The 26,367-nt window shown below is 39.8% G+C and overlaps 1 protein-coding gene and 1 long non-coding RNA gene across 2 annotated transcripts in view; both read right to left on the reverse strand.

Moving 5' to 3' along the window:
* LOC144527625 (actin-binding LIM protein 3-like) overlaps positions 1 to 12,526 on the reverse strand; it is a 50,618-nt gene extending 38,092 nt beyond the window's left edge. The window contains exons 1-2 of the mRNA XM_078265811.1: positions 12,309 to 12,526; positions 8,052 to 8,216 (exon numbers count right to left, since the gene is read on the reverse strand). Of these exons, the coding sequence (XP_078121937.1) occupies positions 8,052 to 8,216; positions 12,309 to 12,327 (184 nt within the window). The 5' untranslated portion in view covers positions 12,328 to 12,526. The remainder of the gene's footprint in view (positions 1 to 8,051; positions 8,217 to 12,308) is intronic.
* A 9,814-nt stretch (positions 12,527 to 22,340) lies between these two features.
* LOC144528074 (uncharacterized) lies at positions 22,341 to 26,367 on the reverse strand. The gene is made up of 3 exons (XR_013502870.1): positions 26,110 to 26,367; positions 23,227 to 23,342; positions 22,341 to 22,449 (listed from the first exon to the last, which is right to left on the reverse strand). It is a non-coding gene; the product is annotated as an uncharacterized LOC144528074 (long non-coding RNA).

A 26,367-nucleotide genomic window follows, 5' to 3' on the forward strand; every position in this document is an offset into this window, starting at 1 on the left:
TTTACCAAGGAAGACCATCAAGTAATATTTAAATCTAGGTTGGATCTGTTTAGCTACTCTCTGCAGAGTTTTCATGCATATTGTACTGTTTTTTTTTATTACACTAGCATTATTGTTATTATTGTTGTATTGTTTCCCTCAGAATGAACTGTAATAACTGACTTTCAATTTCCGGCAGGACCGGAGCAATCCCGGAAGTGGAACGTCGTGGATATAGACTAGGAATTATATCAAAAGTGTGTCTGAGCCAAAGTAATTTCATTAAGCTAAAGATTACATTTTGCAGATTTACAATGTAATTATAATAGAAGCAGGAAATGCCACAGCAGAGAACTCAGAGAATCAAAAGGAGTATGCTGCCTGCTACCATCCATTGCTCCCTCTCTGTATTTTAGTCTTTCAGGGACAGACGGGACAAATCTTCCCCCTGCCACTTGAACTTGCTGACTGCAGCTTAATGTTCAAAAAGGTCAAAGACTTGTCAGTCGCCTCTATGCCAGACCTGTCAAAGATCTTATGACCTCACCCTGACCCCACCTGTTGTCCCAAACCCTGACGCTTTTTTATATTCAGTCTCTTTTCTGAATCAGCACGATTCCTTCAAAACCACGCAGTTCAGAGACAGAATAGTCATATACACCGTGATTTAGTCCTATTGTATATAATAATAATTAATCAACTATGAGTACTGCCCTATTTTTGTACCTTACATCAAAAATGTTAGTAACTGTCATTAATGCTAAATTTACTGCATGGATTCAAGCAAACTAAACCTGGTGATCGTTTCTGCTGGACAGTTGATCCAGGGGCAGAAAGAGTAACAGCATTTTTATGACCGTCTACAGCCATCTAGAGCAGTAGTTCCCAACCTGGGGTCCGGGGACCCCTCAGGGGGGCGGCAAAAATCACAGGGGGGGGCGCAAGTCTTTATCTGGTTTGAGGTTGAGGTAAAAAAAATATATATTTGCACGTTAAACAAATTATGATAATACACTAGAATATATAATGTATACAAAAGTCTGTATGAAAACTATATATTTTTGTTCTTGCTTAAAATTGTAGGCAGGCTACTTAGTAGGCCAAACCTCCGGGACCTCTTAACCTGGGACCCTTGCTGTCATCAGGTCAGCTGCTAGCTGCTATCATCCCGCCACGGCATCACTATTTTATGAATGAAACATGGCGGAGAAACGTAAAAGTGCTGATAACTCCTCTGTATCAAAAAAGAAAGTAAGGCTCTATCTCGAGAGTTACCTCAACTTCGGTTTCGGGGTGGGGGGTTCAGTTTTCTTAGACATGAGTAGGGGGGGGCGCCAAAGAAAAAAGGTTGGGAACTGCTGATCTAGAGAGTCATCCAGCCTCCACTCTGTCTCACTGTGCAGTACAGACCTACTTAGTCTGTGTAGGGACCGACCGGTATAACTTATTATAACTTATTCTCACCAGACAGACATAACGATCAAAAGAGATTTCACGGGGGAAATAATTCAGGCCATATTATGAAATTAAAGGACAGAGAACTTGATCATTTGAAAGCCGTCATGGTGGCTCAGTAAGAGGTGAATGACACCATCACTGCTGCAGTTTGGGCTTGAGTCACAGGGTTAGGACATAATCTAGAGGAACTCTAAAAAGTGTTTTTGATAACCTTGAACTGTCAGAAATTCTAAATAACAGCTTCCAGATGTTTCAAGAAATAGAAGGTTTTCAGGGCTGAACATCCCAAAATGCTTGAGCACACCTTTTGCAAGTCCATATTGCAGGTAGGGACTGAAGGGCAACATTGTTCAAGATTTGTGACAGCATTACGTGTTGTTTGTGTGTGTGCCAACGGTTTACCATAAAGGGACCACTGAAAATATGTACAAGTAACAGTAGTTTTGATATTTCTGGAAATAAAGGCTGTTAAGAAGAGCTACATTTTTATGATAGTGATATATTGTAGTAGTGTATTATGCTGGGTTTTCTTTCTTTGTTTAATTGCAGCAAAAAGTGAAAGATCCTTCTAACTTTCGACGAAAGACCTAGAAGAAGGGGAAAGTAAGAGGAGGCTTGTACACAAAGAAAATAAATTACAGGTCACACCTAAATTAAATAAATACAAATCAATAAATACAATCATGCTCAGTGCATTTTTTTCTATCCCAGTATCTATGTCCCCTTCTTCACTCTCTCCCATTCCCCTCCATTCTGCTCACCAGGGGGTGAGGGGAGGGCAGGTTCAGCTGCAGTTCGTCGGAGGCACTGAAGTATTTAAAGCACCCATATTATGCTCATTTTCAGGTTCATAATTGTATTTTAAGGTTGTACCAGAATAGGTTTACATGGTTTAATTTTCAAAAAACATCATATTTTTGTTGTACTGCACAGCTCTCTCTCACTGCTGCAGATCCTCTTTTCACCTGGTCTCTGTTTTAGCTACAGAGTGACACCTCATTTCTTCTTCTGTACTATCTTTGATTGCACTCGCACATGCGCAGTAGCTCAGATGTAGATCATGTCAGCTAGCTAGCTCCATAGACAGTAAAAGAAAGGCTGTTTCTCCAACTTCGGTCAGTTACAAGGCAGGATTAGCTGGGAGACTTCTAAATGAGGGCGCACATGTAAGTAGTTCTTTTGTAGATTATGGTGAACTTGTGTGTGTTGTAGCAGTGCTTTGCTATTGAGAACGAGGTAGCATGCTAGCGTTAGCATGCTAACGCTAACGCTACGAGCTAACGGTTGCGGTTAGCCAGCTTGTTACGGCTTGTGACGTCACAAGCCGTGCCGATTTTTAACAGCTCACCCGGAGACTGAAGGCAGGACACATTCACAAACCGTATCTCACTCAAAACAGCATGGATGGATTTTTTACAAAGTTTGTATGTGTGTGGGAGCATCAGAGACACAAAAGAACACCCCAAATCCCAGAAAAAGTGTTTTTTTCATAATATGGGCACTTTAAATACTTTTCTTCTACATCTGTTAACAGTGATTTTTTAGCCTATTAAATTGAAGTGCTTGAGGTCTGGACACATACGCACACAAACACACACACTTGGCAGAAAGACAACAGATAATGATTTTTTTTGTTTACTGCCAGCGGCGCAAGCAAAGGGTCTGAAGAACAAAAGAAAGAAGCAAAGAAAAAACTGATTTAAAAAAGAAAGGATATAAATGAAGATGGATGCAAAAAAACAAGAACTCCTGGAGGCTTGTCTCATATTTCTGATTTTGCTTTCAAATACACAAGAAAACATACAAGCGTGCACAGAAACACACCAGCACAATCACCCACTGTGCAAATGCTCACACAAGGACACACACAAAAGAGTGCTGCACAGCTGAGCTGATACAGCGGTTAATGCTTCACAGTTTGTCCTTGAAGCCTCTTGTGAAGAAAGAGCCATCCGTGACTGTCTGTATGGCTGAGAGTACACTAATACTGATAAAATACACTGCTGGTATGTTTCACTACTGAAACACAAACTGGTTTCAAACTAAAGTGGGTCAGGCTTTGCTGTAAGCTTTACTAGGTGAGAAGAATAATACAGAGTATGTTTTATATTCAGTTGAGAAGGTGAAGACTCTGCAGTTGTACAATCCATCAAAATAAATTAAGTGTTTGTGTTGTAAATCACCTTCTAGGAGAGACTCCTTCATGAAAGTCTCCAAAAATGGGATTGAAATGTTTCGATGCATAGTGAGAATCAGACTATTTGGAGTATTTGTCCTTTTTTTTCCTACGAATGATTGAGTTTGTTCTTTACAAAAAGGTTGCTGTAAGGTCACAGATGATGTACATGGCTCAATTTTCTGATGCAAAAAAGGGAGAGGAGAGGATTATTTTAGACACAAGGCTAAGACGAGACGTGGGGAAAAGAGAAGAAAGGCAAGATGGGAGTCAAGGGAGAGATTAGAGGAAGAGGAAAAAAGAAGGCATCATATGTGAGGAGAAAGGGAAGCAGAGAGCACAGTGAGGGGATGTGGAGGAAGAGACAGGGGGACCCAGGGGAGGTATCAATGAGGCTATCGATCTGTCCATCCAGCGCATGTCTGCTGTCCTGTCAATGTCTTCCCTCATCTATTCGCATCATCAACATGGGATGGATTTCCTTGCTGTAGCTCCTCTGCATTTGAGTTAGTGTGATCAGGATGTACGGCTCAAAGAAGAGGAAAGGAGAAAAAAAAAGAAGGGAAAATCTAACCAGACTACAGTCTAACTGAGGGAGTGGTTGGCATTAACGGTACAAATATGTGCCACAATATGGATTGTTCTACACTGGTAGAGATTAGGGAATGGGTTTTTTAGTCGTTAAGTATTAACATTTGTCTGACAAATTGAGGAGTTATGACTGAATATTTGCATACCCAGCAGGACATGGACATAATATTTTAAAAACTGGCATAATTTGCTTTACAATTAGGGCAAATTTATGAATGTGTTGCATATTTTATAAGAGATTTTATGAGAGCAGAAAGATGCAGGGTTGCATTTTTCTTTGTTTTATAAGTGATCAGTCTTGAAGACTTCATTGGTATGCATTGGGCTGGGTATCGTTCAAAAATATTTGATACCGGTACCGATACCAATACCATGACTTCAATACTGGTTCCTAAACTATACTTTTTTTTTATACCAATTTTATTAAACAAAAAGAAATTACAACATTACAGATTACGACACAAATCTTTTTATTTACTTTTCAGCTCCTACTACGTGAGCCCAGTCTCTGTGCGTAACGTAGAGTTGTTCCTGCATCCTAGACGTGTAACGTTAGACAGCCAATCACAAACATTATTAGAGCTTGGTAGAAGCATGCTGCATGCTTATTGGCTCACTGACGCTATTGAGATTTACTCCTTAGGTATTGAAATTGGGTATTGAATGACGAGGCATTTTTCGATACTCGATACTTAAGAGGCAATTCGGTCGCTGCCTAAAAAGTACTGAATTCGGTACCCAGCCCTAGTGACAAATCGTTGATCGACTGATCTAGTGTGAATGAAGCCTAACTGTATGCTGCCCAAATCTAAAACAAAAACAGAATATAGATTACATACCACCTAAATTGTTTGAATTGCTGTCTCATCACTCTGCTCATCTGTTTCCATTTCTCATTTATCCCAAATCTCCTCTCTCAAAAAAACAATCTCTCATCAAACCCTAATAGCCACACTAACAGGGGATTACACTGTTTACCAAACAAAGATGCATTGTAACTCTCTGACATTCACAGCTACAAACAAAGAATGTGAGACAAAAGAGCGACAGCGAGGGGAGGAGAGAAGAGGAAAAAATAAGAACTAAATAAGACGCCTGTGTACTAAAAGCTTACTTGATTCTTGTCCACTTCATCAGCAGATGTCAACTCAGCCCACAGTCCATTAGCATTAGTCATTAAGCTTACTCTGCGAGATCATTTATTGTCAATAATAATAAATACTTTAATATCAAAGAGAGAACACTTCTGTCAATAAGTCTAGCTTGTGTCCTGTCAGAAGGAATGAGTGCCTTGATTGAACAAACAATCAGCCAATTAGACAATAAATTATTCAATCAAACAAACAAACAATCAAAGCAGTTATTTCGGCTCAGGTTATTTTTAAGATCTGAAATGTTGCATGACATAAAATTAATAGAAAACCCTCCTCTTTGTTGCTTTGTGGCTGAGTGCATTCAGGCGATGTAACTGGCAGAGAGAAAACAGTGTTGTCTTGCAGCATGCTTTGGGACTGTGTGGGTCCTGGCCTGTGAAAGGAGGTTAGCTGGTTGGAGTCTAACTACGGGCTGAAAACCTGCTGACTGTACTGCTATGCTAGCTGCTGACTCCAGACCTCCATTTGTGCGTTGTGTCCCAACTGCTCACTAGCGGAGCTCAAACATGCACAGACACACAAATACTCATACATGTACACACACTAGGCCTGGCAAACTCGATTCCTTTTAAGGATTCGGGTTACTCTGAGTCACTCACTTAACTGATCCGGGTTGTGCGAGTCACTTGAGTCAGTATTGCTAAATCGCCAAGGAAACTCAGTCCTAGCCCATTGTCTCTAACCACTAACGTAGTAGGAAGTTCTGTGGATTCACTCGGTGCAGACTCACTATTTCAGATCTGATATATGGCTTTCAATGTAGACATAGAAACAAATGCCCACAGTGAATACATTTTTTTTTTTTTTAATCGATCAACCTAATTTTGATATGCTACATCTATACACCAAACCTATAACCTAGAAGTATGTTATTTCAGAAGTGAAATAATGGCTTTTGTTGTGGATTTGCTTTTCACCCTGACTCAAGGAGAGACTTCACTAGCTCGTCTGCTACAGATCCATTCATGACAACGTAGCCGGCTGATTTGTGCGACTGACTGACTCGCTCGAAGACTCATGAGTCATGATGACTCATGAGTCCCGTGGTCTGGAAGCCGAGGCGAGCTTGCAATGTTTCGGACTGTCTGCTTGACCTAATTGCATTTTAATATACTACATGTATACACCAAACCTACAGTAGGCCTAGGCTACGTGCATAACATTGTATGTTATTTCAGAAGTGAAAGAATGGCTTTTGTCGTGGATTTGCTTTTCACCCTGACTCGAGGAGAGACTTCACTCGCTCTACAGATCCACTCATGACAACGTAGCCGGCTGATTCGCGCGACTGACTGACTTGATGACTCACTCGAGGACTCATGGGTCATCATGACTCATGAGTCCTCGAGTGAGTCCCATGGTCTGCGAGCTTGCAATATTTCCGGCTCTGAGTCTGCGGGTCGGGAAGTTCCTATAACCTGTCTCGGACTGTCTCTGCTCACTCAGTTGCTTGAGTTGACTTGTGGAGTTGTGGTTGCCTATGAAATTGTAAGCTTTTGGCAGCTAAGATGGCTAGGACTAATAGTAGCTAATGTTGCAAGAGGTTTGTGTGTGGCGCTGTTATCATTTTAGTTTGAATTGTAGTAGGACTCAACTGATCCGAGTTAATGATACCAGAGACTTGCGACTCATGAGTCAATTTAAAGACACGGGTGAAAGATCCGAGTGATCCACGACTCAAACAGGTTTAACACACACACACACAAATATATGGACAAATTTTGACTTATTTTTTTTTTAAATATAGTTTTCAAACCTTCTATTCTATTTCCACTATTATTTCCCATGTGGAACATTAACAGTTGTGTGGTTTTATTTACACTTTTTGATGGTGGGGCTCATAGAAAGAGAAAACAGCTATAATGTTTACATTTCTGTTTGTGTATGGATTAAACAAACAAGATTCAACATGTTAACTGTTGATTTAGAGCTGCTGGTAGGCAGAATTTGTCAACTTTGGACTGAGCCAGGCTAGGTGTTTCTCCCTGCTTCCAGTCTTTATGCAGAGCTGAGCTAATCTGCTACTCGCTCTAGCTTTATATTTAGCTTATAGACATGAGAGTGGTATCACTATATTTTTCTCATTTAACTCTCAGCACGAAAGCAAACATACATACAGATCTGCCTAAGACACATGAAGTATCAAATTTAACTACCATAATGGGCCTACACCCCATATACTGCACCTCACTTATCCAAGCCTCTGTTTTTGGTATTTAGACATTAAATGTGCACTGATTGTTCCCTAGTGGACTTCCATAATTATGTTGCAGTGGCTGTTGGGTTATTTAGACATAATTACAATGCCTCTAATGATCAAAGATCTCCCCAACTTCCGCTCACTGGGGAGATATTGCATGTCAATTAAGTTTTGTCAAATTACTGAATGTTTGTGATTGACTTTGATCCTAGTTTATATTTCAGTGAAGCTATCATTGATTCAATTGTGTCGGCTCCTTCTTGTCTGAGTACTGCTAATTATTTAATATTTAATTATGCAAACTGATGTGGTTGGAATCCACACATGGAAACACAGGCATTAGTCCAAGACAGAAAACTAAATGAATATGAAACATTGTGTGAGTAGGTGTGAGAGTGGAGAATGGAAGTGAGTATGTGTGCATGTGTTAATGTGCACTGGATATACTGTATGGAAGCATGTTTGTGTGTGTAGGTGTGTGGCGGATTTTTACCTTGGCAGGTGAAGCATTGAACGTGGAAGTGTGTGTTTTTGACGCGCACCACCTCCCCACGACACACCTCCCCACAGCGCTCGCACAGGATGGGCGAATTTCCCCGGCTGGAGAGAGGAGAGCTGCTGTTGTTGTTTCCTCCATAAAGACCTGACTGGTACTGTACTGAGGAGAAGATCAAAAACATGCCACGTATTGTCACTGTGAAGCCCTTCTTTTTGTCTTCCTTTCAACTGAAAGGGTCTTGTTACCAGAACATGTGACAGTTAAACACCAGCTTTAATGTATAATGAATCAGAAAACAGCTGCTGAGGTTTGTCTTATATATAAAGTAGAAGGTAGCAACAAATCCGATCCATACATTGACCATTCTCAAACATTAGTACAACTGTTTGATTTGTTATCCCCCTAAAAGAAATCCTGGTGGATCAATAAGCCAAAAACACACAATCAAATAGACACACAATAACAAATACAAACATGATCACACACTTGACTGAAGATTTAGAGTAGATGGAGAAGGCTTAGTGATTGACTTTGTAACTAGTAGTTGCTTCTGCAAAGACTGTTACTCTGCCAGGGAAATCACGACTTACAACCACAAGTTAGCAGCTTAAGAGAGAGACAGGTGTCGAGAAAGACGTAAACTGGCTGAGACATTTCAAATTGCTGGTGGCCTTCAGCATCTTATAGTTCTAATGAAATATACAGTCACTCATATACTGTACCCTACAAGATTGTAATTATTATATAAGAATTATACATTACACATTTGCATTAATGTAGTACATATATTTGTATACTTATACTTGACTATTTACTTCTCTATTCACTTCTATGTTTAGTACTTTCCTTTTTCTCCATTTATGGAAATCAGAGTGCACACTAATAATTGCATTGTGCATTGCAACTTGTACACATGACAATAGAGTTCGGAATTTGAAATCTTGTAATATGTATGCAGAACATGAAAGACACACACACACACACACACACACACACACACATAAACACACTATGAGAGACAGCAACGGGCACATGGGGCTGTTTTGGGATTATACATCTTTCATCCTTGCTTATGAAACTGGTCAAATCCCTTTTAGAGAAACAAGTCGCACGCACGCACACACACACACACACACACACACACACACACACACACACGCACACACACACACGCACACACACACACACACACACACAGCTCTGTCTCTGTCTCTGTGATGGAGGGACAGTAGTGAATAGATTTCACTGACTGACTTTAATTTCCTGTAACAAGCAACTGACCTCTATCAGGTGTGCAACAATCTGAGCGAACAATTCTACTGTATTCTACTAAATTCAATTACATTACAACTATTGCTACTGCCTCCCAGAGTATTATGTAATCGCAGAACACACACACACACACAAACACAAACACACACACACACACAGGTGGTGAGTTGTGGATCTATAAAGGTTTTCAGGACAGAGACAGAGAGAGAGAGAGAGAGAGAGAGAGAGAGAGAGAGAGAGAGAGAGAGTAAAACTGGAACAAAAATATTTCCTAACAAATTGGATCATCAATATGTGTTTGTGAGTGTGCGTGAGTAAGTGTGTAAGTGTGTGTATGTGCATCACAAAAGCTGGCATTGGCTCTGTAGCCAGATGGCAGCACAAGGACTAGAACCACAGACATAGAAAGCCACCTGTGTGTGTGAGTGTGTGTGTGTGTGTGTGTGTGTGTGTGTGTGTGTGTGTGTGTGTGTGTGTGTGTGTGTGTGTGTGTCTGTGTATGCATGCGTGCGTGTGTGTGAGTGAGAAAGAGAGACTGCATGTTATTTTGTGTGTTTGTTATTATTAGACATGTTGTATGTTCTAGTTTATGTAATTGATGAAGGCTCTCTAAAGACTGATTTATGCTTCTGCATTGAATCAACAGCGTACCCCCGCAGACCCCTCTGCGTCGCCGCGAACCTCCCTCCGAGCCCTCCGCCGTAGCTCGACGTGCACTTCCAAAAATGTGTAACTTCACATCGAGGCGACACAGACCGCAAGGACTATGACTAGTCAACTCGTCTTGTGTGTTGATAGTCGGTGTTTCAAGCAGCCTACTGTGGGGAGTAGCAACATGCTAGCTCACTGACATAAAGCTTTGCAAATAAACTCAGACATATTTTGGTTACAATGACGGGGTTATCCATTTGTGTCTATATGTCAGTAACGTCTTGAAATTAGCACTTTGCCAGTAAGCAGTAGCCTACTTTGTGGGCAGTTGTGCTAAAGTTTGCTTGCTAACATAACATAAACTGGCTGGCAGACGCCTCACAAATAACCTCAGACTTATTTTCTGGTTACAGTAACTAGGTCAATGAATTTCTCGATACCTTTTACACAATCTAAGCATGAAAAGGCCAAACAAATAAGATTAATATTTTAGCACGACAGTCTATGGGGTTTGCCATTCTGAGTACCGTTTCGGTGGTGAGCGACACAGACACAGGCGACACCCCCTAGCGTTATGGCGGTGAAATGCACCACAATGCAAAGCAACCCTGACGCAGAACTCCGAAAGGGTCACGACGCTATAGGAGTGACGGCGTAGCTACTGCGTGGAGTTGCGTAGAAGCATAAAACAGCCTTTAGGTGGCCTCTTCAACCAAATAGTGATCTTTTCCTTCCAAATTGTTGTTTTTTTGTTGTTTTTTTATTACCCAATGACTCATGAGTAAAATCATTTATTATAAAAAACCTGAAAACTATTTTGTACCAAATCTTTTTACTCATGGCCGCTTACATTTATCTTGTGACCCCATGGGGGAAACCGACCCCCATTTTGGGAACCACTGCTCTATGGCCAGGTCAGCCATAATCTCTTCGGGTTTTATCTGAATAACTTGTAGTCAGGTACAATTTTCCAAAAATTTGCATGAAAAAGCAAAGACTAGAGGAACATCGAAAAATAAATCTGTTTGGCGACCCATCAGATTATACTGTGACCACTTTGGGGGTCCCGAAGTCTACTGGTCTAATACACCAAAACAACTGCTGATAAGAACAATGTATCAAACTGTCAATTTGTCTTACTTACCTTATGATGGTGTGTTACACTAGGGAAGACAAAACAGCTCAGATGCCACAACCTGAATTTAATTTTTTTTTTTAAATAATGTCACCTCTATTTCCTACAATTCTCCCTCAAGGGCCTGCACTGTTTGACAGCAACACATATTTATTCTGACCTTTGACCTTGTGCATAAACAGCTTGGATAAAAAACAATTTGATCTCCCACAATGTGAACCAAACCAGTCAGCCAAAAGATAATCCTCTTCTTTTCTGTGGGAGATTTTTGGGGTTACAGTCGCTCAGCCAAGGCCCCTCTGCTACGCTGACATGGTCATAATTGTATCAGAGTGAAGCCCTTATAAGGTTTAAAATCTCTTTTAGGTGAGTGGTATAAAACTGAATGGCTGCTAGAAGGTGGGCGAGCTGCTTGATGTCTTTACACTGGAAAGCACAGTGTTGTCATTTCTGCAGAGCCACTTTGTTTTTTTACTTTTGGAAAAAAAAAGATTTTAGGATTTAGTAGTCTCACGTTAATAAAAACCTGCTTTATGTGGTTCTATGTTTAGACATTGAGACATTTTAATACACGTCTGGCACATAATAGACCAAAGATGTGCTGCTTTGTCTACCAGCTATCAAAGAACATCAGACTTCTTTTCTTCTCTCTGAAATATCTGAGTAGCCATCATTCTTCTTCTGACTGTCTTACTTGAGTACTATTTATTGCTATAAGTAGGCCTACTGATTTTCCCACACACACTTATTAAATAAAATGATGGATGAACTTATTGGGTCCTGTGACTGTGGGACTTTTTTTTTCCAGTGGAGGAATCCCTGGTTGATATCAGAACCACAGAAATCTAGCCTTTATCAATCCACACTGCTTACATCTCAAACTTACAATGATGAAAATACTGATGAATGCTGTCAATAGGAGCTATCAATACACATCAGCCTCTGTTTATAGCCTTCATCGACAGAGAGCCAGCTAATGACATGATGAAATACAGTGTCAATAAACGAGTCAGTGATCAATAATCTCAGTGAAGGGCTGTTTATGTCTACTTTAGGTTAACCCTCCCAGGACACTATGTTATTGATTAAGCAGTTGCAAACACACACGGACATACACATAGCCTACACGTGTGCACCTTAAACTCACCAGCACTAAACACTTAGCCTACATACATGACACACACATTGCTTACCATTTGTCGGTCCACTCATGATGTTAAGTGGAATTCAAACCGCTTGCATGATCCTCAGAGTCTGTATCAGTCAGTTCAATTGAGGCTTCAGCAGCAGGAAAAAAAGCTCCAAATATGACAAGCACTCCTGTCAACTCTCTCTGCCCTGTCCGACTTAAATCTTTCCCTCCCTCTCTCTGTCTCTGTCTGGAGAGTGTTTCCCAGCTCCTCCCGTCAAGCGGATTATACTGCCAGGCGGCAGACTACTGTACCTCTCCACCCTGCGTAAAGGGTGCCGGTTAAGAAATTAAATCGAAACTGACTGTACCTTCCTCCACCCCCTCACGCCTTCAGCCTCTGCCTCTCCCACCCAACAAACCCCAGCGGTCCTCTGGTTCGGTGCAGAGGCGTCCATCCTAACCTGAACAGTGCGCTCCCGCGAACGCCAGCACGCCTGTGCGCTCCGGTGTGAAGGCTGAAATGCTGGATGGTGAGTTTCTGATGGTTTCCCAGACTCGGAGCTATCCTAGCGTAGCGGTCAGGACGAGCTCCCCTCATGGTGCGAGAGCGCCACATAGCGTCTGAGCTCTAAACTGCCAGCCAAACCTGAACGTAGGCTACAGCAGTCTACTGGAACGAAAGTAAAATGTGTCTCGGGGAGAGACATTAAAATTGATTATATACAGCCCTGGCAAAAAAAAGATCAGGTCTGAGTAGAAATAAACCATAATACAAAATAATCTACCCCAAAATAAAAGATACAATCATAAACCTAACTTCCTATCAAAGCAAACAGGAGAGAAGGAAATGTAACAAAAATGGCGGCTCTTTCCTACGGGCTTCTTAGCAAGGGGCAGCTAGGGACGTCAGGGCAACAGCCCGTTTGCCCCTTATTGGCTGAGATACCCCTCTGGAGAAAAAACTTTGAGTACGTTTTCTGACAGAAACGATATGTGGTGCAGGTACGAAATATAGGCTACTTCTAATTAAAATACATTAGTTTGAAAATTGTGCTGAGCATCACGAAAAAAAACTGCTTTAAAATAATGTTTATTTTTAGCCTATAATTAATAATATAATAAAAACCCATTTCAGCCACATTACAGTTCTTCTCTTTAGCGCCACCAGTGGACATTTGTTTCTCAAAACTCTGGCAGAATATAGGCTACCTGATAGTATTTGTGCCGCTGCAAAAACGTGGCCAGAAGTAGTATATCCCATGACACCTGTGGTTGAAAACATCAGTGTGGACTCCATCAGCAGGTTCAAACCAAGTTCCACCAGTTGAACCAGGTTCAAGCGCCAGTCAACAACCCGTAGATCCTATGGCGCAATTTTGATGCTAACAAGCACTCACCCGCCGTTAGCATTCCATTGACTGCCATTCATTTTGACGTCACTTTGACAGCGAATAACTTTACATCTGAAGCGCTTAAAGACTTTTAATTGTCCATTGTTTATTTCTAAAGAAACATGACAATGTATAAAAGGCTCCATTACCTTGTACCTCACGTTATGGCTCCGTAGCAGGCATTTTTGTAAAAATAGGCTAACGATTGTGTCATAACCACGCGACTTACTGTCGCATAGTAGAGGAATTACCATATAGTACAGGAGAAGTTCGCAGGCAGTTTCGACTTACATTAGCTGTTTAAGTTTAACTACTAATGTTAACTAGCATTTTAGTTAGCAATAATTAGCCTGTGCCTATGTTATCTCCTTACATATACCTACGCTCTCCGTCTCTGCAAGATTGGGAATGATTGCGATTTCTCTTGGCACAGCTACCAGAAGACTTACAACTTTCAGACAGGTTGCTCACGTCACATTTACGTCATCTCTCTCAGTTGGAGGCTGCGCAGTAACGCTCAGCGCTCACCGGAAGAGTGCTTCTAATATTCTTCACTGGTTTCCGTCCAGAGCAACAGGATCTGTTGGTCCAGTTTATATACTGTCTATGGTTCAAACTCCCGTGAGACGTTTTAGCTGAGTTATGAGTCACTTCCGGTTTGGTGAGTTGATAAAATGTTTTTACTCTTCATCCTACAAGAAGACAAAAAAAATGTTGGGACTGATTTCCTCCTCTGAGGCATTTTAATGAGTTCAGGCACAGGCTTTTCACAATAAGATAATCCTTTATGAAACAGAAAAAAAATGGCAAAGATGGAATTTGAACTCACAACCTTCAGATTGTGAAAAAGTTTCTCTTCCAACTGAGCTCTGAGGGTTTTGAAAGGTCATCTCAATATTTCAATTAAGGTTAAACTTCACCGAGTCAGTTGACATCTGTGAAGAAGGTTTCAGGTTATTTAATGGATAGATAATTGTATTACACTATATTAAAGGGTTTTGATTGGTTATCACTTACGTCTTGGAAAGGGTTAAAGGCTTTTTTGAAGGATTATCTGCACATTTAAGATGTTTTTAATGGATTATCTGTTTAAGACTTTTAAGGGGTGACAGAAGGAAAAGACAAACTTTGTGTCTCTGAAGGTTGATGAAGGTGATGTTTCATCTTTCTCATCCCCAGAGATGGTCCAGAGGGAAATGATGCTGACTGACACCCACGAGATGCAGGTTCAATTCCGTCTAAGGTAAACCACACAGTAGTGTTTGTTATGGATGGATGTGGTTTCATCTGTGGTTTCGTTGATTTCAACTTGTAAATTTTCAACATAGATTTCAACTTGTGAATTTCCAACATCGATTTCAACTTGCGAGTTTCAGAATTTTTCAAGGTCCCATGGCATGAAAAATTCACTTTATGAGGTTTTTCAACATTAATATGAGTTCCCCTAGCCTGCCTATGGTCCCCCAGTGGCTAGAAATGGTGATAGATGTAAACCGAGCCCTGGGTATCCTGCTCCTCTCTGCATCCCCCTCTCTCCTCTTCAATAGCATTTAAAGCTACAGACACAGAAATGGCACATTCTAAGGAAAGCTCATTATGGGACTGGCTCTAGTGGTTGTAATTCTGCACCAAGGCTGAATTTCGGGAAACAGACTTCAGATACAGTATTAGGGGACCACTGAGGCCTTTCTGTTTAGTGTTTGTCTGTTTTAACATGTTTTAACATGTTTTTTAATGGATTTTAAGATTCTCTAACAAATTGTTTGCCTCTCAACAAAGCTTGGTGTGAGCCATTTGAAAAATTGTGGTTTACTCCTCAACTTATGAATTATCTTCACCTGATTTGGTGGCCTGCTCCATGTGTGCTGCCTAATCAGTTTGGCCCTTTTGCTGCAAGCCATCTGCTGCTGTGGGGTTTGACTTTGGCCTGAAACAGCAGCACAGGCCTATTGATTTATTTATTTATTTATTTTTGACTGGGAGTGTGGATTTTGTCTGGATTTTTGTGTCCGTCTACTTTCGGGGTGGACCTGCATCGCTCTGCCTGCTTTAGCTGCAGCCTGGGTCTCCACCTGCTACAACCTGGCCTCCTACTCCAGCTATAGCCTGGGATTCTACCAGCTACAGCCTGGGTTCCATCTACTGCCTGGCCTACACTCAACCAGCTACCAGCTACAGCCTTGGTCTCTCCACTAGCTACCAGCTATAGCCTGGGTTTCCAACAGCTACAGCTTGAGTCCCTCCACTCCACCATTAGCCGTTGTGCCACTCCAGCTATCCTGCTCTGTGGTGTGCAAAGTCCATCATGGCGAGTATGGTTCTTGCCTTTTTGTCTTTGCTCTGTCTGCTTGAAATCTCAGAGTATGAGGTGCACCGGGAGGTCCTAGTGGGTGACTATGACGTTTCCTTAGATGCACTTTACATGTCACCACGATCAAAGGTTACTGACTGTGCACAGGACTTGGTTGGCAGTCAGGGGGGCTGGATGTATGGCATGAGCATGGGTTCTTAACATGCAAACTTTAAACATCTTTTAAGCCTGCTCCTCCTAAGTGACTGGTTTATTCCTTCAAAAAACTCTTGGTCCAAAATCACAGTGAGTGGTGATTCTAAAAATTGTATGAAGCACCTTGTATGAAGTCTTAACACACGCATGTTGAAATGTATTATTACACTTATGTTGCTGATGTCAGGAAATGTGCAACCTAACCCAGGTCCTGTGACCGATAGAATATCGCTGCAAACTCCTGCTGATTTTCTAAATAGGTCTGGTATTGGTTTTGTGCACATAAATGTAAGAAGTCTACTGCCAAAAATTGATATGGTCAGAATTTGGGCCAAATCGACAAATGTTGATATTATGGCGTTATCTGAGACATGGCTGGGTAGATACACTCTTGATAGTTATATTTATATGGAGGGGTAATATATTTCATACTGATCGGCGTGCTAAAGGTGGAGGAGTGGTGATCTATGTAAAAAATTGTTTGCAGGCAACAGTACAAATATCCAAGTCTGTGCCTAAACAATTTGAATTGCTAGTATTGAAAACTGAATGATCGAAGAATTGTGTTTTAACAGTTGCAGGATGTTATAGACCTCCTTCTGCACCAAAGGATACATTGTCCTCATTGTCTGATTGTTTGTCATCTATAAAATATACCAAATTGGTTTTAATGGTTGACTTAAATTGGGACTGGTTAACTCCGGCATCTGATTTAATTAAAAGTTTTTGTGACTCAGCGAATTTGAACCAAATTATAGACTCGCCTACTAGGCCAAACCCTAAACATCCTGAAAAGTCTACGCTACTTGATTTGTTTTTAACCAATGTGCCACAGAAATACAAAGCTACTGCTGTTTTTGCAAATGATTTGAGTGATCACTGCGTTATTGCAGGTGTGAGAGATACCAGGATATCTAAATGTAAACCACATATTATAATTAAGAGGAATTTTAAGTCATTTTGTGAACAAGCTTTTTTAATTGCTCTTAATCTTTGTGATTGGACCAGGGTAAATTTCATCCCGGAGCCCGAGATAGCATTGCAATATTTCAAATCACTTTTTTTGGACATTATAAACAAACATGCTCCTCTTAGGAAATATAAAATTGAAGGGCGTGATAATCCGTGGTTTTCAGAACAATTGTCTGATTTAATTCATGAGCGTGATCTTGCTTGGGCAACGGTAAAGAAATCCAAAAACAGTTCAGACTGGCAATATTTTAGGCACCTGAGAAACAAATGTGTCTCTCAAATACGCAGAGCTAAATCAGATTTTTATGTAAATGAATTATGTGAAAGTTCAGCTAACCCCTCTAAATTTTGGAAAGTTATAAAATCACTGTCTTCAGACTGTAGGGATACTGTGTTGCCAAATGCATTGAAGTTGAATGATAAAATTATTACAGACAATAAAAAGATGCTAGATTCCCTAAACGAGCACTTTATATCTTCTGGGTTGTTGTTTAAGCATGAAACACAACAACAGATGACACAAGAGGATTACTCTTTGTCTAGGGAAAATGTACCTTTCAATTTTGATCTTGTTCCTATTGCAACACAGGAGGTATATGATGCTCTTGTAAGGTTAAACACTAAGAAACCCGCTGGTCTTGATGGGTTGGATTCGTATTTTTTTAAAAATTGCTGCTGAACATATTGCAGAACCTTTGACACACATCTTCAACCTGACTATTGAAACTGGATTAATACCTAGTGTATGGAAGTCAGCATATGTCACTCCTTTATTAAAGGGTGGTGACCGATCAAATCCAAATAATTATAGGCCAATATCTAAGCTATCGGTTTTAGCCAAGGTTTTAGAAGGGCTTATAAGTGACCAGTTGAAAGATTATTTAGTAACAAAACACATTTTAAATGATTTGCAGTCTGGGTTTCATAACAAACACAGCACTGTCACTGCCACTATGAAAGTGTTAAATGATTTAATAAGTGCCATTGATTCTAAAGAATATTGTGCTGCGCTGTTTTTGGATCTGTCAAAGGCATTTGACACAGTTGACCTCTGTCCTGTCTCAGAGATTGGTGGATATTGGAATGTCTTTAAAAGCAGTCAAATGGTTTGACGACTACTTGAGTGGCCGAACACAAAGTGTTCAGGTTGATGGTGTGTCCTCAAACTCATTACTTATACAAAATGGTGTCCCTCAGGGGTCCATTTTGGGGCCCATTTTATTTACTATTTATATAAATGACTTGTGTCAGAATGTAACAACAGCAAAGTGTCATTTTTATGCAGATGACACCATGTTGTATTGTTCTGCCTCTTCCTTAACAAGGGCCTCAGAGGACCTGCAATCTGCTTTTAACATTATTCAGAAGAATCTTCAAAAATTGAGACTTGTATTAAACTCTGACAAAACTAAAATGATGTGCTTCTCTAAATCAAGGAACACAGACAATGCTTGTCAGATTGTTACTCTAGATGAGAGAGTAATTGAACGAGTATCAGTCTACAAATATCTTGGCTTTTTCTTAGAAGAAAGTTTGTCCTTTAAGCAGCATATAGAATGTCTAACAAAAAAACTTAGAGTGAAGTTGGGTTTCTATTATAGAAACAAAGGCTGTTTCTCTTTTAGTGCGAGAAAAACACTTATACAAGCAACATTTCTGTCAATGCTGGATTATGGTGATATTTTATACATGCATGCAAATCAATCTTCTCTGAAAATGCTGGACTCAGTATACCATGCAGCACTAAGATTTGTAACTAATTCCAGTTTTCATACTCATCACTGTAGCTTGTATGAGAGTGTTGGTTGGCCTTCTTTGCATGATCGCAGGTTGGAGCATTGGTATATTTTTCTTTTTAAGGCCATACTGTGTAAACTGCCTCCTTATTTATGTTCTCTCCTGACTCCTAAAGTCACTACCGGGAAATGTAATCTTCGATCATATGGGCAAATCATGTATGACATTCCCCGAACGCGAACTGTTTTTCGGTGAAAGTGCCTTTACATTTTTTGCTCCATCATCCTGGTATAAACTGCAGAAACATCTTAAATTAGACTACCTACCAACATTGATACAGTTTAAAATTAGGATAAAGGATTACTTGAGTACTATATGCACATGTGCTGCTACTGAGTGCTGCTGGTGATTATGTGGAGATGATGTTAATTTGCCAACCTTTTTTTCTGTTTTATGTTGTCTGTTTTTGCTGTATATTTTAAATATGGAACTTTTGTACTGCTGTCTTGGCCAGGACTCCCTTGAAAAAGAGATTCTAAATCTCAATGGGATTTCTCCTGGTTAAATAAAGGTTTAAATAAAAATAATTAAAAAAATATATATATATTATATATATATATATATAAAAGCATCCAAAAGGCAGCATGTCATGGGACCTTTAAAAAGTAATTAGTTGTTATCAAGCAATGTTCAGCAATTACGACCTGGCACTGCCCTCTAGTGGCCGTAGTTGTTATGATGGACGCAAACCAGGAAGTAAGGTGACGAACTGGCTGCACTAGTGTTCAATTGTCAGTTGTTTTTAGCAGCGTAAAATACAATATACTGTATAAGTTACGCAGTTCTGATTCTAATCATTGTATTTAAGATGAGGCCCTACCACAAGACTCCAGACCAGATAGTGAGGAAGAGCATGCAGTGCATCACGCAACAGCTACTGTACATTTCTAATGCATTAGAGAGCTACTGTAAAAGAGCCATGTCAGTAAAAGTGTGATAAGGAGAAAGATAGATGTTGTGCACAATAGTATTATTAATTTAAATGTACATTATAGAACTTATTCATAATTATATTATAGTGTTCAATTTGGAGACAGCTCCATCTTTGAAGTCTCTGCTGAACTTGCACATACCTTTATAGTGTGATAAGGAGAAAGATTGATCTTGCACAAGGCAATAACAAGGCTTTTATTATTTAAACACTTAACAAAATTAGAAAAAAGAGTTTTAAGACATTCTCTTAATTGTATTTGCTAGATTGTGAGCCAAGTGGCTATGCCCAGAGCAGTGCAGAGTCAGGACCCAGACAGAATCAGGAATTGATTATTGATATAAATGGGAAACAGGAACCTAATATAATTGATTTATGAACTAAATGTAATAGCTAAATTACTACTACATGTATGACATTAGCCTGACAACAACATGCAAAAGAGCTATATATATATATATGGCTGATCAAAAAAGCTCACAATACACAATACTCTGGATGTAAGTAGCAAAAGTGGCTTTTATGTGCAGCTCCTCAGCGTTTTTAATAACCAGCAGATGGTCTGTGATTGGCTGCAGGTCCAGATTCACCAGCCAATACCACGACCATGAGCGGAGGCCCACAGAGCCTGGGGAGCAGCACAGCGCATATTAATACAGTTTATCACATTCACCTATGGGGGATGTAACAGGCTCCATATGTTCCATGCTCCATGTTAATTGCTTGTGGCTCTATATTGGGATTTTATATGTGTTTGTAATTTGTAATTTTGTCGGTCCTATGTGTTTCAATGTAATATGCCTGCAATATTCCAATCAGTAAAGTGTGTCAATGGCGCTTAATAGTCATTTAAAGGTGGCCTGATTGTGGGCCACTTTAATCCGATATGGTTATTTAATCTCATAGCATGTCACTTTAATAATCATTTAATAACCCTTCAGAGAATTTAGGAAGAATCCGCCCTAAAATTAAATTTATATTGTGCTTTTTCCAATAATCTTTGACGACCAGCTGTGTCCTGGAAATCAGAGTATCAAGACATGAACTGATGATGGAATTGTTGTTTAGTAAATCCAAATAACTTGAAATTGAACATAAGATTTGCAGCACTGCAGCAGAGAGTGATTTAGAAAATGTCAAATATAAGTCATCATACAGGAGGTGGCGTCACAGTTGTTTCATTATTCACATACGGTGAACCCTGGGACCAGTGCCTGCTTTGCGCAAGTTGGGCTCAAGGCACTGTGCTTGGATTCATCATCTTCACCATCTACATGCTCCCCCTTGGTCAGATTATCCGGCAACATGGTCTCAGTATCCACTCCTTTGCCGATGATACACAGCTCTATATCAGCACCACCAAACCATCCACCTCCAGCTCGCCTCATACATGCTTTTATTACCTCCCATTTGGATTACTGCAATGGACTCCTGTCTGGGGTCCCCAGCAAAACCCTAGACAGGCTCCAGTATGTCCAAAACTCTGCCACCAGAGTCCTCACCCACACCGAGACCTGGCAGCACATCACCCCATTATTATAATTATTACTTATTATTCTACTTCGTTTAAGAATGCTTGATTCTGATTGGCTGGGAGGAGGGCATTAACCCGGCAAGTTGCCCGCTGACTGAGCACAGCGTCATCAAATAGTAGATCAATACGCCGCTTGTATTTATTTTCTATCACAGAAACATGAAACATGAAGTCCATTGTAAAAATAATCGATACATAGTTTCGCAAGCGAGATACAATGTAGCAACTACGTTATTAAACTAACGTTAGTGATCAGATGCAGCCTTGTGTGGTTGCTATATAAACTAATTAACGTTAGCTACCGTTGAGCTAACGTTATTCGCCGTAGTTCTAAACATTAGTTTTTTAAAAATGGACGAATTCATTGTCAATTTTAATATATTTGGAGTAGGGAAGACATTTGAGGACTGGTTAAAGAGCGACGAGGACGACGGAATGACAAAAGAAAAAGCCAAGGCCCAGCGTACCCGTTTCCGAGATCTGACAGATGAGGAGCTGCGTACAATTGAAGACGGGGCCCTTGAATCAAACACGAAAAAGGCAACTGCCTTTGCTATCAAGGTTTTCACCGAGTGGAAGAGCCACCAGAAGGATAGACTGACAGTGACAACTGACCCGGACACCTGCAGCGCCAAAGAACCTTGTGTGATTGCTATAGAAACTAATTAGCTACAGCTGAGCTAACATTATTCACTGTAGTTCTAAAGGGGACTACTTTTTGAGGGAGATGAACTCAAACAGAGTATACATTTAATAAGCATGCAATACGAATAAGAAAAAGCATAATTATTAAAGTATTTGAATTGTTTTATTATGTTGGCAAGCAAGAAGTTGAATAAACCAGATAATCACCTCAAGGCAGGGCAATAAACAGTTTGATATGCCTGGCTTGTGGAAGGTTACCGGTCCACAAGCCGGGCATATCAAACTGTTTATTGCCCTGCCTTGAGGTGATTATTCTTTACTTATTATTTAGTCTGTAGTTATTTAATGTCCTCCTCTGTTGTCAAACTATGGCATTGTTTAATCCAGCAGTCACAACCATCACTGATCCAAACAGAGTATGCAGATCTGAGAAAAAGGAGAAAAAAAGTTTTGACTGTCAAACAGTTTATCACTAACTGTAATTTGACCAGCTCCAAAGAAGATTAAAACCTCTCAGAGGTCCAGTCTTGTTCATAAATGTTATTACATAATTAACTGTGGACCAATAGGTGTGTAATGGGTACTGAAGGCCTAAAAAATGTGCATTTTAATCTTTTTTGGTTCTGGTTTTACAGATATCTATGTTACAGTATTACAATTTTTTAAAACACATGTTCACAGATGTTTTCATGTGATTTTTCTTGAAGTTATAGATAGATGGACAGATGGATAAATAGATACAAAATGACTGAATAGACCACAGTTAAGCAAAGTCAGCCAAGGTGGCTACAATAAGCCAATCTGTAGCTACATAAAAACACCAGAGGGTGGCAGTACAAGTTAAGACAATATTCATGTAAAACAGAGCACTGAAGGGTGTGGGGGTGTTTTATTGAGTCCTATTAGTGAAATGTCAGAACAGAAACCAAATAACATAATTAGCTCAAAACTGTCCACTCAGGCTACGCAAGGTGCATTCTGGGTAATGTAGTGGTTTCACTAGCATTAGAAATGAATGCCTTTGTGTCTTAACATGAACTGTAATCCACCCGAATATTTAAATGCAAGAGTTAGTATACTCTGATAAATGTAATTAGTTAAAATCATATGCATTTTCTGACACAAGTCCAAACAATATGCCTTTTTTTAAATAAACTGACATCATATTGAACAGTCACACACACAAAAACATTTGTATATTACCTTTCAGTCTGTCCTGGCTCCTGGCCCACGTCCCTGTTATTTAAAACAATGTGCAGGATACTTCCTGCAAACACTGGCAAACTACTGAAACTTCCTCGCATCTCCTGCTGATGTTTCTACACAAGAAGGGAAACGTTTAAGAACAAGTTTACTGAACACAAGTCTGTGGTGTGTGTCATGGTTTTTCTTGCAAACACCAGCTACAGTGGAGGTTTGATTCCTTCAGGAAGATCCCAGCAGTTATTCTGTGGCCTATTTCTGCCTTTCAGATGTGCTTTCAGAATCACAGAGCTCCAGGTCTTGGCTGATCAATCGTAAGTCGACTGGGGTCAGAAAAACAATCACTTGGTTACTTGGTTTGTGTGTCTGTGGGGATGTTCAGGTGTGATTAATGACCTATTGTCAAGCCTGTCTACCAATTTAAAAACACTTAGGACACAATGGGGTGTTCCTTCTGTTTTAGATCTACTACTTTACGGCTTTATTATCGAGTTGATCATGTCAGCCGTCTGTGTTCGTGTCAGCCGTCTGATATGCAAACATTTTTTGACTACTTTTTTTTTAAAGGGCGTGCGTCTGTGAGCATTCTGTGATGTGTTGATTTTGTATCAAGGAAGACCAGAAAGGTCAGGTTTTAGTTTGTGTTTTCTGTTCTTAGTGCAATAGTGTAACAGTTAGGTTCTCTTTAGTGTGTTTTCACATTTGTGTGATGAAGGATTTGTGCTATTTAGAATAGGCCTATTTATGCTATATTTTATTTGTATATTATTCTTAATATTTTATATTATTGTTGCTCTCTGCTGTTGTTACAATTTTTATATATCTGATTGTATATATTTTTGGCACATTTATATATTTATATATATATATATATAGATATATATATATATATATATATATATATATATTATAACAACATAAGTGAAAGAGAAAATTATATTTCTCAATTGCACAAATCTTTCATTAGAACATTTGAAAAACACACTTAAGAGAATCCAGTTATTTAACTATTGCAATTACAACAGGAAACACACTTTTTAAGCCACCTCCAACATTTTCAAAAAACAATGAACACAATTCTGCACAAAAGATGAGGGTATAAGTTATCAGAACTTTGAAAAACGTTGTTTCGTGTATATGGTTGAAATGACAATAAAATACACTTGAGTTGAGTTGACCATCTCACTGTCTGTCTGTCTGTCTGTAAACGGTAGGCATGGCTTGGGAGTGGTCTCTAAATCAGCGAAGCAAGTGCATTCTGGGATTTGGAGTCTTTCATCCACATGAGCCAAAAACACATTTTCTGGCTTTTCTCTGCCTAGAAGCCACCAATTTCCAAAAAAAAAAAAAACCAACACATTTCTACTACATAAGTGACCCAATTTAAAGATATATTCATCTTTCCAACAGTGAAATATCCCTTTAAGTAAGATAGGTCATTGATTTCCACCGTTTAAAAGCCATTGTGTTATAGCATTACAGTCGTATTATATTTTTAAAGAGGAAATACAGAGGATGTCTGTTGTCTGTAAAAGATGACAACATTGTTGCTGGTCAGACCACATGCAGCTGATTGGGAAGTTGAGGTAGTAAGATACAAAAGATAGCATGCTTTAGAAAATATAGTTTATGTCTATACAAATTATCTGAGGAAAAATAATGGCAGCAACCACATACTGCACTTTATCTGACAGTGTTTTGGTGAAATGAGAGACACAAATGGAAGTTGAGAATTTAGTGAAACTATCAATATCAGTAAATCATTTGCACATTTAGTTTGAGATGTTCATATACTGTAATATCAGGATGGGAGCCTCCACTTGTCTCAATGTCACATTTTATATCGTACACTACCAGGTAAGATGAAGAGGGTGCTGCAGTTCCAGTTCAAACAGTTACATTATTGGGGGGTTGATGGCCAAATAGAGAATTGACAAAAGTAGAGCCTGAAAGGGGAGTAAGTAGTCACATCCTCTTGGACAGGAAGTAACAGCTTTATAGGAAATGTGGCACAACACCAGCCTATAAATACTACTGCAGTGAGATCAAGAGAGAAGCATTTGGCTCTTTACCTGCTAAATGCTCCACTATGTTCACCAGGTAGTGGCTAACTTTTACTGTGTGCCATTTGGTGCTGAGCAGTGTAAAGAGGGTGTTAAGAGCTTTTTTGCTGAAAGACAATGCAGATAAGAGCTGTGAAGTTGAACCAAGAGAGTAAAGTTCCGGGCTAGAAAACTAAAACGATGAGTTAAAAAATCTCGGTAGAGCTAAGAGGAAGCTGCAAAGTCGTGAGATAATTTTGTGTTGGTTTTTCAATGTGGGACTCCTTTCACATTACATGTGGTCATTTGATCCATTGTTGATATCAACATATCAGTTAAATACATCTAGCACCTTTAACCAGGTAGGACTCCTCATTTATTCATCACTCTTCAGGTTAAAATAGATGTCACCAGTCAGCATTTAAGGCTAATGCAAAGAGAAAATAAAAGCATATTCAAACAATTAAGGTCCTACCCATAGGGCAATTGTGTTGTGACAAATAATGTAGGCTTCCTGTGGTCCATTGACATGTGTCTCATCCTTCCCTGTTATGTCATAGCCAGACAGCTAATGCTGCAGCTCAAATTTGAAAATGATGGACTTTAATTTTACTGACGAACTACAACACACTTTAAGAGAAAGAGTGCAAAGATCCATCATTCCTCCATTTTCAAATGTCTGTCTTACTAACTTTTGATGAAGACAATTATTGATAAAAGCCTGAGGAACCAACATTTTGAGAGAAGATTATGCCGTCTTTTGTTGCACAGCATGAGGTTTTCTCTTGTTTGTGTGTGTGTGTGTGTGTGTGTGTGTGTGTGTGTGTGTGTGTACAGTCACATTGAGGTAGTCCATATCCACGACGTTCCACTTCCGGGATTGCTCCGTTGCCGCTGGAAATTCTGCTGGATTTCACTCTTTTCGGCCGTAAGTCTGGTACCTTCCGCTTTCTTTGTGTTGGAATTTTTTTGGAACTCCGGTCGATTTCTGAGGACTATGGTTAACTGCTCCTCAGATCTCTGCAGGGTAAATCCAGACAGCTAGCTAGACTATCTGTCCAATCTGAATTTTCTGTTGCACGACTAAAACAACCTTTGA

Source organism: Sander vitreus, chromosome 13 (assembly GCF_031162955.1).
Source record: "Sander vitreus isolate 19-12246 chromosome 13, sanVit1, whole genome shotgun sequence".
Lineage (NCBI taxonomy): Eukaryota > Metazoa > Chordata > Actinopteri > Perciformes > Percidae > Sander > Sander vitreus.